The sequence below is a fragment of the Prionailurus bengalensis genome, chromosome A1 (assembly GCF_016509475.1).
Source record: "Prionailurus bengalensis isolate Pbe53 chromosome A1, Fcat_Pben_1.1_paternal_pri, whole genome shotgun sequence".
NCBI lineage: Eukaryota > Metazoa > Chordata > Mammalia > Carnivora > Felidae > Prionailurus > Prionailurus bengalensis.
In genome coordinates this window covers 72076555-72092234 of record NC_057343.1, presented here as the reverse complement: position 1 = coordinate 72092234, position 15680 = coordinate 72076555, and the positions used below count along the sequence as shown (strand labels likewise).

Below are 15680 nucleotides of genomic sequence, written 5' to 3'. Positions count from 1 at the left end.
GGGGATTTGATTCAGGCCTGTCATTGTGCCACAGTGCATCTCCTTACACTTACCATGCACTGTGTTCTTAAACGTCCATCTGTAGAACACTGAGGCCACCCTACAAGGGTTCAGCCCACACTGCTGTCTGAGCCCACAGGGCTGGCCAGGCCAGGCCATCAGTGTCCTAGAAGAGGCCTACCCGGGGGGATACACCACAGTAAAGCAGAGACAGAGCCACTTCTAAAGGTCACTCTTCAGTTTCCTCTGGAAAAGCCCAGATGGCTCACCTAGAGCTGTTCCTAAACTCTTGCATTTTATCCAAAACTCTAACCAGGCTGAAACATAGTAATGTATGAGCCTCAGGAGGTGGCATTCCCTTCTGCTGTGGCAGTGCTGCCCGCTCCCAGCCTGGATGAATCACACGCATATTCTCAGCTAGCTCTGGCTGGGGTTCGGAGAGGATCTGGTGCATGTAAGTAGACTTTTTGCATGTCCTATTGGCTGTCACCCTCATCGCAGCCCTTGGAGACAGGATGAACCCGTCAAAGAACAGAAAGGAAAACTAAACCCAAAGCTAGCAAAAGGAAGGAAAAAATAGAGATTAGAGCAGAGATAAAATAGAGAATAGAAGAACAATAGAGAAAATCAACAAAATTGACAAACTTGTGTCTAGATTTACTAGGAAGAAAAAAAGATATAAATAAAGTCAGAAATGAAAGAGGGAAAAGTACAACCCATTTAGTAGAGATAAAAAGGATTATAAGAGAACAACTGTGTGCCAACAAATTGAAACCTGGATGAAATGGCTCATGCCTAGAAACACACCCTATCAGGATAAATTGTGATGAAATAGAAAATCAGAGTAACCAAAAAAGAGACTGAATTACTAATCAAAAACCCCTTAACAGAGACCAGAACCAGATGACTTCACTGGTGAATTTTACCAAATCTTCCCAAAAATTGAAGAGGAGGGGACACTTTCAAACTCATTCAATGAAACTCATTCAATGAGGGCAGCATTCTAATCTGATACCAAAACCAGATTAATATTCCTGCTGAAGATTGATGCAAAAATTCTAAACAAAATATTAGCAAACAGAATTAAATGGATTATATACCACCACCACGTGGAGTTTGTCTCAGGAATGCAAGGGTGGTTCAACATAAGAAAATAACCAATGTAATACACGTTAACAGAATAAAGGGGAAAAAGTTGACAAGATTCAATGCCAGTTTGTGGTAAAAACACTTAAACTAGAAACAGAAAGCAACTACCTCAACATAATAAAGGCTGTATATAAAAATCCCCAAACTAACATCATACTCAAGGGTGAAAGACTGAAAGGTTTTTCCTCTAAGATCAGAAAGCAAGCATCCTTGTCTTGTTCACCACTTCTTTCAGTGTAGTATTATAAGTCCTACCTGAGGGGTGCTTGGGTGGCTCAGTCAGCTGAGCATCTGACTCTTGGTTTCAGCTCAGATTATGATCCCAGGATTGAGCCCTTTGTTGGGCTGAGCATGGAGTCTGCTTTGGATTCTCTCTCTCTCTCTCTCTCTCTCTGCCCTTCTCCCCACTTTTACGCACTCTCTCATTCTCTCTTAAAAAGAAAAAAAAAATCCTACCTGAAACAATCAGGCAAGTAAAATGCTTAACAAGGAGGTAAAAGGCTTGTACACTGAAAACTACAATATGTTGCTGAAAGTAATTAAAGACAAATAAATGGAAAGACAGCTCGTGTTCATGGATTGGAAGATTAAATATTGTTAGGATGCTCAGACTACCCAGATCTACCAAATCTATAGATTTACTGCAACTGTCATGAAAATTCCCAAAGGTGACTTTTTGCAGAAATAGAAAAATCCATTCTGAAATTCATGAAGAATACCAGGCTACCCCAAATAAGCAGTGTAATCGTGAACAATAACAAAGTTGGAGGTCTCATACTTCCCTACTTCAAAAAACTTACTGCAGAGCTACAGTAATCAAAACAGTACGGTATGGAAGACGGCAGAGTCTACAAATCAATCAATCAATATCAATGTATAGTTAAGTGATTTTTGATGAGGGTGCCAAGACCAATGGGGAAAGGTCAGTCTTTACAAAAGTTGGGAAACTGGATATCCGTATGTAAGAGAATAAAGCTGGACCCTTACTTTACATCACATACAAAAATTAACTCAAAATGATCAACAACCTAACAGAAGAGCTAAGGCTATAAAACCCTTAGGAGAAAACATTGGGCAAAAGTTTGACATTCGATTTGGTAGTGATTTCTTGGATAGGACACCAAAAATGGTAAAAGTAAAAATACATTGGACAACACCAAAATTCAAAACTGTGCATCAAAGATGCAATCAACAGAATGAAAAGGCACCCCCTATGGAATGGGAGAACATATTTGTAAATCATGCATCTGAGGAAAGGTTAGTACCCAGAAGATATAGAGAACTAGAACTCAATAGTGAAAAACAACCTGATAAAAAAGTAGGCAAAGCACTTGAATAGACATTCCTCCAAAAAAGATACATGAATGACCAATAAGCACATGAAAAGATGCTAAAACATCACTAATTATGGAAATGCAAATCAAAACCACAGTGAGATACCACCTCACACCAGTTAGGATGACCACTATCAAAAAAAGCATCAGAAAACAATGTAACAAGTGCTGTGGAGAAATTGGAGGCCTTGTGCACTGCAGGTAGGAATGCAAAATGGTACAGCTGTTAATAGAATACTATATGGAGGTTCTTCAGAAAATTAAACATCGAATAACCATATGATCTAGCAATCCTATGTTCGTGGCTGCATTATTCACAATAGCCAAGAAGTGGAAGTAACCCAAATGTCTTTTGGTGGATGAATGAACAAATATGGTGTATGCATATGATGGAGTATTATTCAGCCTTAAATAGGAAATAAATTCTGACATGTGCTGCAACACGATGAACCTTGAGGACATTATGCTCAGTGAAATTATCCAGCCACAAAGAGATAAACACTATATAATTTCACTTATGTGAGGTACCTAGAGTAGGCCAAACTCATAGAAAGCAGCATGGGGTTGCCAGGGGTGGGAAGACAGGGAATGGGGAGTTCTTATGTAATGGGTATAGAGTTTCAGTTTTGTAATATGGAAAGAGTTTTGGAGATGGATGGTGGTGATGGGTGCACAACAGTGTGAATGCACCTAACACGAACTGTATGCTTAAAAATGGTTAGGATGGTAAATTTTATGTTTTGTGTATTTTACCACAATTTTTAAAAATTTGAAAATAAGAGAAATACAGAGAAGTAATTGATTTATCAAATAAAATTCAGTCAAAACAAAGGGAGGGGAGAGAAAAAGAGTATAGTATGTCCTTGGCACTGTCACTGCAGAGCCTGAGTCCTGGGCTGTACATGACAGGGTCACAGTTCCCTTGGGATCTGGAAGTGCAGAGCCCTGGAGGCATTCAGAGTCCTGTAGATGTAGCCCAGTTCCTGGTGCTGCCCCCCCAGGCTCTGTGCAGGGAGCCTCACCTCGACCACTTTAATTTGCTCATCCCTCAAATGAGGTACCGCCACCCGTCTTTAACGGGGTGCTGGGGATCCGGTAAGCTGGGATGGCACATGGCACTTGGCCCAGGGCCGGTCATCGCAGGGAAGTAATCAGCCCCTGCAGAAGTGCCATCCTCTGCAGCCCTCTGACCACAGTTTCTGTCCTTCCTCCCCTCTCCTCTCCTGGATGAGGCATTTCTTTCCTTCCTTTGCAATTGAATCCCTTGAATAATGGAAGCATGACACTTTCTTTGCTCAGAACCTGCTCTGGCATCTTATGGCTCTTATTCCAAAGCCCAGGCTTTCTCCAGTAGGACTGTTCTAAACCTCTTTCCATTCTGCAAGTTCTCAGCCCTGGTGGCACCCGCCCCATCCTGGACAGACAACATCACCTATTTTAAGGAAAGGCCAGGCAACCCGGCACAAACGTCCCTGTGGCCACCCATCTGTCCTAAGGCAGGGTCCCCCTCACCACGCTCTGGGTGCACTCTTTCCTATTGTCCTTGCTCCACTTTTTTTTTTTTTTTGGATGCTGCCCATTTACCAACCTGTCTTTCCCTTGACCTTCACAGCAAGCGGAGGAGAGGCGAATATATCTCCTCCTTTATGTGGGGAGGGAAAATAATATGCCCTCTACCCTCATAGGCTCTTGACTGAGACACTCCCTGTAATAAAAGATTAACAGGAGATTAACACACAAGTTTTGTAACACATATACCTCCTGCATACATGGGGAGACCCAGGAGAACGGAGTACCTCCGCACATGACCCACAACCCTCCCCTTAAATACCATTTCCAGCAAAAGGCAAAAGAAGATGTTGGGGCCAGGAAGCCGGCTGTGGGAGGTCTTCAGGCAAAGTACAGTGAACAAGGGCAAGGATGTGCATCTCTTGATCTTTGCCTTTGGCATCGATAGTTTCTAGAGATGTAGGCATCTTCTGCTTGCTGGTAGAGCTGGGAAGATAATGTATGGAGACACCCCTTATAGATGTAAATGACTCTTACATAAAGGGTAACTTCTATCAGACTTTCTCCTGTGTTTCTTAAAAATATTCATCCTAAAATAATCCTCATGCCAAAGAGGCATATTTTGGGGTGACCAGCTCTGCTCCCTACAGCGTGCACCCCTGCACTCAACACGAGGCCTCTGGGTACACAGCCTGCATCTCCCTGAGGGCTGTGGTGGCCTTTTCCTGTGGTTGCTTCCCATTCTCCCCCCTGCTCTTGCCTCAGCAGACAGGATTCCCCCTCTATAAGCAGACCTCTCTCTGTCCCCCCAGCCATCACCAGCCCTCTCTGTGCCCATGACTGCTACCTTACTGGCTTTCTCTTGGCGACCTTAAACACACCCAAGTCAGTGGTGCCATAAACTCTCCTCAGTGCCCCTCTAAGCAAGTGGTTTCCAAACTCCCCACCTCCATCCCAGTTCACATTGAGCCTCTGGAAAGATGAAGAGGCTGAAGGCCCTGTGAAGTGGCTGGATGGGTGGTGCAGTGAGGGAGACACAAGAGGAACAGGCTCTTCTGTGCCTGCTTTCTCCCTAAAAATCACTCTAGTGACCCAGAAAGACAAGATGGTAGACAGAAAATGACTTAGCAGCCTGGAGAAACCGGAAACCTAAGACCCTGCATAGTAAGAAGCCAGCAAGCAGCTAGTCACCTGGTAGAGCAGAGCAGCAGAGGAACTCTGGACCCATGGGCGTGCGAAGACAAGGATCAGAGTAGAAACAGGAGGAGAGGGTGAACGTCCTTATAGGGAGCAGAGACACCAGTCTCCCTGCTTCCTGCAGAGAACAGGTGGGTTACTGTCCAGAGAGGCTTGGTATTGGGGATGTCAGGTCCAGCTGAGGGTGGGGTGAGTGGCACCCTGAAAATGGGGATCGAGGGAAAATCTGCATACCTGTAGATCATTATCTGGCACCCCCCAAACCTGTACCCAGCTCCCCCACATGAGGCCTGTCGACCATCAGGCTCCCTCCCTAGCACACAGAGCTTTAATTTCCTATACGGTGTCTTGATTCTCAATATGAAAGGCCAACAGCCAAGGATTACTGGCATTTGAAGAAAACATCTAAAGAAACACACCAAAATAGAGGCAAAGCAGGCAAAGATGAAAACAACAAACCAAACGCATAATAATACCTTCCCAAAGATGAGAGATGGTTTTGTGCTGGGAAAGAAATACCATGGCAAAAAATAGACACAAATTCATAAAAGACCTGGAAATTAGTCTATAAAGAAAAATACCTGGGGGGCACCTGGGTGACTCAGTTGGTTAAGCGGCAACTTCAGCTCAGGTCATGGTCTCGCAGTCCGTGAGTTCCAGCCCCGAGTCGGGCTCTGTGCTGACAGCTCAGAGCCTGAAGCCTGCTTTGGGTTCTGCGTCTCCCTCTCTCTCTGCCCCTCCCCTGCTCATGCTCTGTCTCTCTCAAAAATAAAAACCTTTTTAAAAATTTTTGAAAAAAAAATACCTGGAAAAAAGAAAACTGGGAAATTAATCCAGGAAACACAATACCTGAGTATTAGAAGACAAGAAAGAGAATAAGGTAGGAATGAGAAGAAAATTCCCCACGATCCAAGATGGTCAGTTTTCAGATGGGAATTCCCGGCACAATAAATGAAAGAAACCCACAAGAAGATACACCATTACCTCAGAATCCAAGGGAAAAAGGAAAACCTTGAGAGTTTCAAGAGAGGAAAGCTCAAGTCCTGAACAGAGGATGGGGGAGTCCAATGGCACTGGACTTCTCAACAAGAACTTGGGAAATCAGAAAACAAAGAAATGACTTTAAAGTTCTTTAGAAAATTATTTCTAGAATTCTCTAACAAGCCACATTGTTAATTGAGGGTGGGAGAAAATTAGCTTCGGCACAATGAGGGAGTCGATGAAGAAGGGGCCATGGGACCCAGGGGCCAGGCTCCTGCACTGGCTCAGGGGAGCCCTTGGCAGCATGGCGGTACATCCCAGATGGCAGCAGTACCACACTGCAACAGGATGGGCTCCAGGGGTGATGGCTCCAGGGGAAAATGAGGAGAACCCAGTGGGTGGTGTTAAAAAGAGAAGCAGAGGCCCAAAATGGCTGCACTCAGGCCAAGGCACTAAATCAAGACTTTACACCCAACCTGTCCTTTCAGACTTCCCCAGAAATGTAGTCTGAAGTGGTCGATCAGGAGTTTCCTGATCAGTGCCAATGAAGTGATCTGTCACGGAGGCCCTGTCCGTCGCCCAGAGAACAGGAAGTAACCCACCTGGTGAGACTGCCTGGCTCCCCTCTAAGGGAAGGTGACCTTGCCCGGAGCAATCCTGTTCTTTTGCTAATAACTTTCTTGCCCCACCGCCACTGCCACCGCCACTGCTGCAGTCCTGTGAAAAGCTTCCATCTGGTACAAGTCCTTGGAGCGCCCCTCCATGTGCCAGATAGGGGCCGCCCAACCTACACATCAAGGCAATGCCATCCTCACACTTCCTGAGTTCAGTGTTTGTTCTTTAACAGTGGTCAAGGCTGAAAGGACTCTTACAGCACTTTCTGAAAATGTGAGGCTGAATTAGTGTCAGAGAAACTTGAGCAAAGGGGGGGGGGGGGAGGAAGCTACAAGCAATTTTTAATTCCAAGGAAAACAGAAAAGTTGTCCAAGAAAGGAAGTTAATGATAGTACACTGTGTGCCTTATCTGAGAACAGTGTTTACATAGTTCTGCTGCTGAACTGAGTGTGGGTCTGAGCAAACACTGATGGGAGTCCGCTGGAGGGTCGGGGACAAGGCGGGCATGCGTCCTCAGGGCACCGGTGGCAGTGATGACCATAGCCACCAGGGCATGCGGGACCACCGGCGGTACGACCTCACGGAGCAGCCAGGCTGCTGTTTTACTTCTTTTTACAGTCGAGCAAGAGGTTAGGTGGTTTGCCTGAAGTCACCACCCAGGCAATTGGGTTCTAAAGTCTGTGCTGTAAACCACTGAGCTCACCTGCTTCAGGAAGGTAAGACAAAATGGAAAAATCCAGAAGTAGCTGTGCATGTCATCAACAGTACGCAGATAAATACCGATGCCACAGCTTAAGGCTTAAAAGTGCGGCCTCCAGGGAGTGGGAAAGGGTAGGCACTTTCATCTTTCCCGTAGAACTAGTTCACGGTTACATTATGCACACATATTACTTTAAAAAAAAACATTTAATCAAAGAGGAGAAAGCTGGGACGCCAGTGATGGCGAGAGCAAGTCTCCAGTTTTGAATGGCTTTGTCCACCTGCGCCTTCTTCGATCCTTACCAGCCGATGTGGTTTCCACACTTGCTGCGAGCTCCGAACACTCCAGCGGGGAACAGGACAGGCGGCCCTTCAGGGAGCAGGCCCCTTGGAGAGAAGTTGGGGCGAGGCAGGGCTGGGTGGGTGCTGCTCCGGGCCGGCCCGAGGAAGCCGCTGTGAAGGGGCCTGGAGGTGGGCAGGTGACCCCTGGGGTGAGGGGGGGAGGCGAGGCCTCTGTTTTGGAGGAAGACCCTCTGGGCGGAGGCTGCAGGAGGGCGGGAAATGGCTGGTCCCGGGGTTGCACTGGGTGGAGCAGTGGACAGAGCCTGCTGGAGGGCAGGATACACACGTGGGGGAGTCGGGGCTGCTCCCAAGTGTCTGGTCTCCGCAGAGACCTGTCCCGTGTGCTCCCGCTGTCCCCACAGTTCATGCTGACGCTCTCTGGGCCCAGCTGTGCCATCCCCCGGCCCCGGCCACCCTCAGCTCCAGCGTCTACTCCTTCCTCTTCCCTCCGCACCTGTGCTCCAGCTCCCGCCTGATTCACCTCCGTGCTGTCCTCCCTGGCATGACTCCCTCCACACCCCATAGCTCTGCTCTGTCCTTCCCTGTCACCAGGGTCACCAGAACAAGAGCTCTGGGTGCGTCCCCGTCCTGTTCAAGGTGTCCCAATGTTGCCAAGTGTTCAGGGTGCACATGCACGGCCAACCTGGTGCTTCTCCCACAGCCGAGCCTTCCTGAGGTTCATCCAAAACCTGTGCATGTCCTGACGTTCCACTGATGACCGAGAGGGACGCAGTGGACAGGAGGAGAGGTCAGCAGGCGTGCTAGTTTGTGGGGGCTGTGCATCCTCCGCAGATACCCTGAAGAGGTCGGGTGAGGCCAAGACCCCCATACGAGGAAGTGGAAGTTCTGTGAGCCAAGTGGGACTTTTCCAAGGACCACCTGATGGGTGTCCAGGGGCATCACCCTCCAGCTGTTCGTGGCTGGTGGTGGGCTGCTGCCAGCAGACGGGCACGTCCTCTGTTGTCCTGTGCACGGTGTCTTCCTTCCAGAGCCTGCCGTCATCACACAGTGTTGGGCCAGGAGGGCAGTGAAATGCAGGCTTTGGGGAGGGGCCCAACTTGCCTAACTTCCATTTCTAGTTTTGAGTCACTTTTACACAAATGACTTCTAGCAATTTATGTAACAATCTGTAGCCCAGACCCAGGTGAGCAGTAAATATTTACCTTCACACGAGAGCCAAGGTTGCTGCGCTGAGTCACAGTGAGTGACTCACTGTGAGTGAGGAAGCATCATTACCCTCTAGGACCTTGAAAAGGGACACGGAAGGTGTGATTGCTGAAGTTTTGCTGGGTCACGCTGCCAGGACCGGTGTGTAAATTTAGTACTAGAACCTGAATGACCTCTTGTAGCGGATTCCATGGGCCTATCTTATATGTATGCAGGTACCGTGTATGTATACATAGTTATATTCACTAACCAGTATTTCTGACTGTTCTATAAAAAATATTTATTGTATAATTTGTAGTCATTTTAAAAAGATTAAAAACTAACCGATCTAAGAAACAGCAGTTCTGAGGGCTTGATCCCGAGACAGGCTGTCTCCCTCTGACAAGTATGTTCTTAAATGAGTACCTTTTCCCAGAAGGGTGACTATAAAAGGTGGTTGGGTGTTCCTGGCACCTCGGAGCCCAGCACAGGATGGTCGAGAGTAGTGGGCTGTGGGGCTAAGCGGGATTGCGAGCACCCGCTCGCCCAGCAGACCCTGGAACCTTCCCAAAGTCTTCGACCCCAGGCAGGACTGAAAGCCCTTCCCCGGCTCTCTGACACGTTCAGTAGGTACCGGTCTGCTTCCCTTCTGTCTTGCAGCTCCTGCGGCCCGCATGGCTCGTGTGTTCATATACGGGACCCTGAAGAGAGGCCAGCCGAACCACAAGGTCCTGCTGGACGGTGCCAATGGCCGAGCGGCCTTCCAAGGCCGGGGCCGCACAGTGGAGCCATACCCCTTGGTGATCGCCGGCGAACATAACATTCCGTGGCTGCTTAACCTCCCAGGGCAGGGGCGCCGCGTGGCGGGGGAGATCTATGTCGTGGACGAGCAGATGCTCAGCTTCCTGGATGAGTTTGAGGGTTGCCCCGACATGTACCAGCGCACCCCTGTGAGGGTCACTGTCCTCGAGTGGGAGGGCAGGCAGGGCACCCCGGAGGAGATGCCGGCCACCGACGGGACCCTGCAGTGCTTTGTGTACAGCACGGCCTCCTACGCACCTGAGTGGGTCCGCCTCCCGCACCACGACAGTTACGACTCCCGGGGGGAGCATGGCCTTCCCTACAACCCGCGGGAAAACAGGTGAGAAGGGCCAAGGTGGACAGAGCCCTGGTGATCAGTCGGGGACACCAGCCTGGCCTGCACTCGCTGAAGGTGGAAGCATAATAATTCCCTTTGAAACAAGTGTTTGTACACTCAGTGTGTGGGAAAGGGGACGATCTCTTCTTCAGTCACGGCTGCTTTCCGCAGTCTCCTGACACACTGGTCACAAGCCTGCGCCTGAAGTCTGTTTCTCCGGTAGCGCTTTGTTGCTTTTGCTGCTTAAAGGTGGCCATGGGCTCGAATACATCGGATAAGGAAATTCAGGATTTTAATTCCCCTAAATGACATTTCCAGAATTCATATGTCATATTTTGCTTTGCTTTGATCTGAAGATAACATTTAAAATGTAGACTTTGTGTTGCAGCTAGATTTTAGCAACCCTGCTGTATTGATTCTAACTTGTAGCAGCAAGAAAAGTAATTTTTTAAACCGATTTTGATTATCTCGGTATAATAAAAGAAACTCAAGAAAAACACACTGTGTTTTGGGGTAGTTCTAGACTCTATAAAACGTCATTGAGTTTTCGGATCAAGCTTATTAAAGAAGGATTTACTAAAGATGTTCATGTAAAATTAACCCGGGTATTTTAGGAAACCAAATTTAAAAGTGCTGGTACTGTTGTTGGCCTTTTTTTTTTTTTCTTTGCATCTCCTTATTTGGCAGAAGGTTCTTTTCACTGGAACCCAGCAAAGTCCTGAGCACCTACTTGATGGCAGGTGCTGAGCACCGTGACTGCAGACGGAGCTCATGTGAGCCGGGGCCCGGGGCCCCGAGGAGCAGCATTGCGGGGCGGGCCTTTCAAGGAAGAACCGACACATTAGTAATTTGTTCTTCAGGCCTGACGGAAGCTTAGCTTCCAAATACAAACAGCACTTAAAATAATTCTAGCGAGGCACGAAGTACCAATTACTACCCACCTCCATCTGATAATCTGTCAGCGGCGCTTCGAATCTGCGCACGACTCTGCCTCTGCCTCCTTACCAGCGAAGTAGGAAATGGATTCCAAGAATTGCAGAAGCAACCACATTCGCAGCTGCTGATCCTCAGTGACCTCGTCCTCCGCTGGGAGAGCTCACTCACTCTTCAACTTAATGGTACACTGTGATCGCTAACTGCATCTGGCACAAAAACATCATCATTATTTTTAGCCCCTTTTTCTTAGCGGGAAACTTGCTTCACAAAAACACAAAAAGGCAAGGATGGGTATCAGCTGATGGGCTTGTGGCAGCCACACCCACCACTCCCAGGGGAGGGAGCCCCAGCAAAGCCCTGGGGATGTGGGCCGGGCAAGAGGGACCCGGTGCGGCTGTCACTAAGGTGCCCCCCCCCCCCCGCCTCCCTGCCGGCTCATTCACCTGCCCAATGAGAGCCAAGAGCAGCGCAGGAGGGAGCTCCAGACCTCTACCCCCTGTGGGTACTGCGCGGGCTCCCAGAATCATGAACTGCCACAAATGGGAGTTAGGTCCTCAACCAGGAAGAAGTAGGTAATCAGAGTATACAGTGGCAAATGATAATTTCATGAAACCGAGGTAAAGAACTGGGGTTTATATAAAATGTTTTAAAGGATCACAATGAAACGCTAGTATTTAAAGTCTACTGGCACAGCCAGTAGCCTCTTATGTACATTGTCTTCATTCAAAAAAAGGGCAAGCTAATATTTAGACAAATGCTCAGTTTTATTGATTTAATTTTGACACTAGGAAATCTCACAGCAGAAGTACAAATCATATGTACAAGTATTTATATCAATAAAAATTTCCATTGGTGATATTTTGGCAGAAATGTTGGTTTTGACTATATGTGGAATAAATATGACCATGTAAAATCTGCTGCACAGGGGTGTTCCTGCAAAATGCTTGACTAAATTGAGTGTGAAAGAATAATAATACAAATGGCTAATTAAATTGGGTGATGACGGAAAGGCTATAAATACTCATTCCAGTTCCACGAGCAGATCTCCTTCTCCAACTGTGTCTCCAGCTTTACAACGCACTGATTTCACCTTGAATTAAAAAAAAAAGGAGGTGGGGGTAAAAATTATTAAGTAGACCACGAGGGAGATCTCATCTTCCTTTTCTGGAAACGAGGAGGCAGCCTGGCAGGCTCCGGAGCACAGGTACAACAGTCCTCTCCTGCCGGCAGAGGAAACTGTGAGCATAGGGACAGCCTTGCTGGGGGCTGTGACTCGCCACCTTCCCCCGCCCCGGCCTGTCCCCTGCTGTCCTAAAAGCTGCTGGCGCAGGGGGTCTCTGCTGCTGTCTGCCTGGGCCCAGCGCTGGGTGCACCCGCGGGTCTGTGCAGTGTCCTAAAAGCTCAGTGTGTTTATGCCGGATGAGCTCTCAACAGCCAGCCCTCCTCCCAGTCTCTTCGACAGCATCAGGTGCTAGAAATGGTCTCTGAGAGCTAACGGTATATACTTGGTTTAGTGTTAAACCCAAAACCAAAAATACCACACAATTATACACGAGCCAAAACAAACTCCTTAGCCTGAGATCATAAACTTCCTTTTGACGGGAAATGAAATCCTCCAAAGACATGTGGCTGCAGGGATAGTACTGTATGGTCTAATGTGGAACAGGCACTGAGCTCCCACAGCTGTGCCACTGTGCCCTTACATTCTACTGATTCCTCTCAATTTTAATCAAGTTTTGCTTTCCCGAATTTGTGTTCCGATGTAAGATGAGCAGGGAGATACTGGAGTGGAGATGAAGCAGTCTTTTGATTTCTTGGAGGCTCTGCTCAGGCATGGAAACAAACGATGGGCTAGAGCTTCCTGGCCATCTGAGCACCTGGCAAACAGGAAGAACGTCCCGGACAGCGGGTTCGGGGCCCTGGCCTGCGTCCCCACTGCTCCACTGGGAAGCGGAGGGCTACAGGGACCTTTTCTCCCTGGAATTCAAGCCCTGGGGCCTTCATGATGTGAACATGTGCAGTGGCCACTTCAAAGGCCTGGTAGGTGCTATTGGCACTGAAGCGGCTGCCCTTTCTGATCTGAAGCCTCCGATGTTTGCATAGCGTGTATCTTTCATGCTGCGATTACTACATGAGGACCGGTTTCCATTGTGAACGTTTCTCCGGGAGGAAAAATGGCCCTCCAGATAAGAGCTGCCAGTCCCCAGGCTCGCCAGGGCCTGCTCCTCTGTGCAGGGGCCTCTGGCCACTCCTGGGCGCCCTGCTGGGGAGGGGCAGAAGGAAATGGGATGGGCAGGAAAGACTCCAGCTGAAAGGGGTCAGGCCAGAGTACAAGTTCACCCAGAGCCCATCGACACCCTGAAAGCAACTCTGGGCCGCCGATGGCCAGGGATCAGCTAAGTTCCACATGAAACCCAGAAGCCACCGTGAGGCCACGGGGCACAGAACACACTGACAGACCGGGGCTCCACGCTCCCTCAGGGAGCTAAGACAGCGTTCATTTTTGTGTTAGTACTTCGGTCCAGCAACATGGGCCCTTGGCACGCAACGACATAGACATATTCTGGATCCCCCCAGATAAGGCCACGTCTTCACCATGCCTGGAAATTTCTTGACACTAATGCAGCATAAATGTTAAATTAACCCTAGGGAGCAAATGCAACGATTTCTACAGGAACAGAAACGATTGTTGGTCCGCTTTTAGAAAAGAAATCAGATGTCGAGAGCAGAATTCCCAAATCATGCGATTCTCCTCTCCCAAACACCACGGAGCCTGGGCACAGCCCACGACAGCCTCTTCCAGCCTGACCAGCCAGCTCCAGGCCCAATGACCATAAACTGGGCCTCTGTCCCCCCAGCCAGGCCTACTGTCTGCACATCAGCCTCATTTCTTTTTGGGGTGACAGAGGCTGTATCTCTCTGCAAGTGACACTGTGAGTTGACAGCACCTCTCTGCCAGGGCACCCATGTCCCCAAGGCTTAGTCTCACTTCCCAGGCGTGGCCGCAGGGCAGGATGCCTATGGTCCTCTCCCCTCCCCACCCCACCCCGCCTCCTCCAGGACACCGGACACTTCCAAACCAAACCCTCCTCAGAAAAGGCTCATTCTGCTACGAGTGGCATCTTTTTAGAAGCAGGGGGTATAATGAAGTTATTATTAAAAGGACTTTTCTTTATTCTTCAAGGAGAAACCACATTTAAGAAGTTTTACTCTTAACAAGTTTCAGGACAAATATAGCACCTTTTCTCCTCCCTAAATCATGCCATCCCACATGTGTGCATGGGGCTTTCAGCTCCTCTTGATCTAACATTGAATTGTTCTCTTTGCGGAGAAATTATCTTGAAGAGTTACATTAATTTTTGCAATCTCTAAAACCATTTCCTGCTGTGTCACCTGAGTCTCAGATAACTAACTGCCTCCAAGACAGATGTAAACATTAAAAATTAAAGAGTCCTTAATTTGAAAGACATTAAGGTGAAGAACAATTGTTCTTGGACTACCTGCACATCGCAAAGACTCTCCACGAGGCAGGGACACACGGATGCAAAGTGAAAAGAGCTCCCAATCTTAATGTCCTGGTGTGCTGGCAGGGGTCACCTCCACGGTCCCTTCCAGGCCTACCCATCCAAGATCCAAGGGTGGAAATTCTGCTTCCTGTCACAGAGCTGGCAAGGGCTACTGGGAACTTGGGGACGTACCTTGCCAGTTTTCCCAGCTGTCATACTGTTCTGCATTTTCATGGCTTCAATCACACAAATTTCCTGGCCTTCTGCTACCTGGAAGAGCAAACAGAAAAAGGACATACGTTTTAAAATCGTTGTAATTTTGCAACAATGCTCAAGAGTGAAGCCATCAAGAGATTCTTTGTCAAATGCTCTGAAATGTTATCCAAACAGCAGCAACGACCTCTAATACTTCATGTTCCAAGTTCTTCTTGGGGGACAACAGAGAAGGACAATTTTCTCTATCATCATCAAATCCTCACTGGAAAAAAATCCCTGATGTTGGAGGATTAGGGGGGCTGGTTGTGGGGTCTCCCCTGGGAATCAGTCTCTGAATCTGCCTTTGCTACAGAGATGTAGCAAAATGGGATGTTTTCCACTTAATGTGACATGTCCAGATTTGGCAAATCTCTACATACAGAGAAATCTGGGGGTTCTGGGGGCTGGGAGGCAGAGGGGAGTGACCGCTGGTGGACACAGCATTTCTTTTAGGGGTGAGGAAAATGCTGTGACGGTTGCACCCCTAACTGTGAAGCCATGACAACCACCAAGTGCATGCTGTAAGGGGCCAAACTGCACTGGATGTGAATTTTATCTCAGGAAAGCTGTGACCAAAAAATAGTGTTCCTGTCTATCGCCTTGGGCGGGGGGGGGGGGGGGGGGGGGGGGGGGAGGGGGAGGGTGCCGGGAACAGCAGCCAGCCATGGGGACCACGGTCTCAACTTCTGCAGGACACGCCAAGTAACAACCAGGTGGCTCCTGGAAAGTGCCTTCCAACACAGGGAGGGATTTCTCAAGCTCTGCCCGGTCCTTGCAAGGAGACCGGTAGCTCCCACAGGCACTGGCTGAAGCTTCACCTGCCTTTCGTGGTGGGGCCAGTCCAGGTGGAGCTGGCATGAGCTCCCGGGGCTA

The 15680-nt window shown here is 48.5% G+C and overlaps 2 protein-coding genes across 11 annotated transcripts in view; one reads left to right on the top strand and one right to left on the bottom strand.

Moving 5' to 3' along the window:
* GGACT (gamma-glutamylamine cyclotransferase) overlaps window positions 1-10609 on the top strand; it is a 47246-nt gene extending 36637 nt beyond the window's left edge. For 2 of the 6 annotated variants that reach the window (XM_043582491.1, XM_043582480.1), the window contains exons 4-5: window positions 317-454; window positions 9633-10609. In XM_043582491.1, the coding sequence (XP_043438426.1) occupies window positions 331-454; window positions 9633-10117 (609 nt within the window). In that variant the 5' untranslated portion in view covers window positions 317-330 and the 3' untranslated portion in view covers window positions 10118-10609. Of the gene's footprint in view, window positions 1-225; window positions 455-7173; window positions 7502-9632 lie in introns of those variants that run through there. The other 4 variants (XM_043582517.1, XM_043582509.1, XM_043582500.1 and 1 more) reach the window with 3 other exon arrangements.
* Window positions 10610-11791: 1182 nt separating this feature from the next.
* Window positions 11792-15680, bottom strand: part of PCCA (propionyl-CoA carboxylase subunit alpha) — a 417069-nt gene continuing 413180 nt past the window's right edge. For 4 of the 5 annotated variants that reach the window (XM_043582425.1, XM_043582407.1, XM_043582436.1 and 1 more), the window contains 2 exons: window positions 14745-14822; window positions 11792-12136 (listed from right to left, as the gene is read on the bottom strand). In XM_043582425.1, coding sequence (XP_043438360.1) covers window positions 12068-12136; window positions 14745-14822 — 147 coding nt within the window. In that variant the 3' untranslated portion in view covers window positions 11792-12067. The other variant, XM_043582417.1, reaches the window with a different exon arrangement.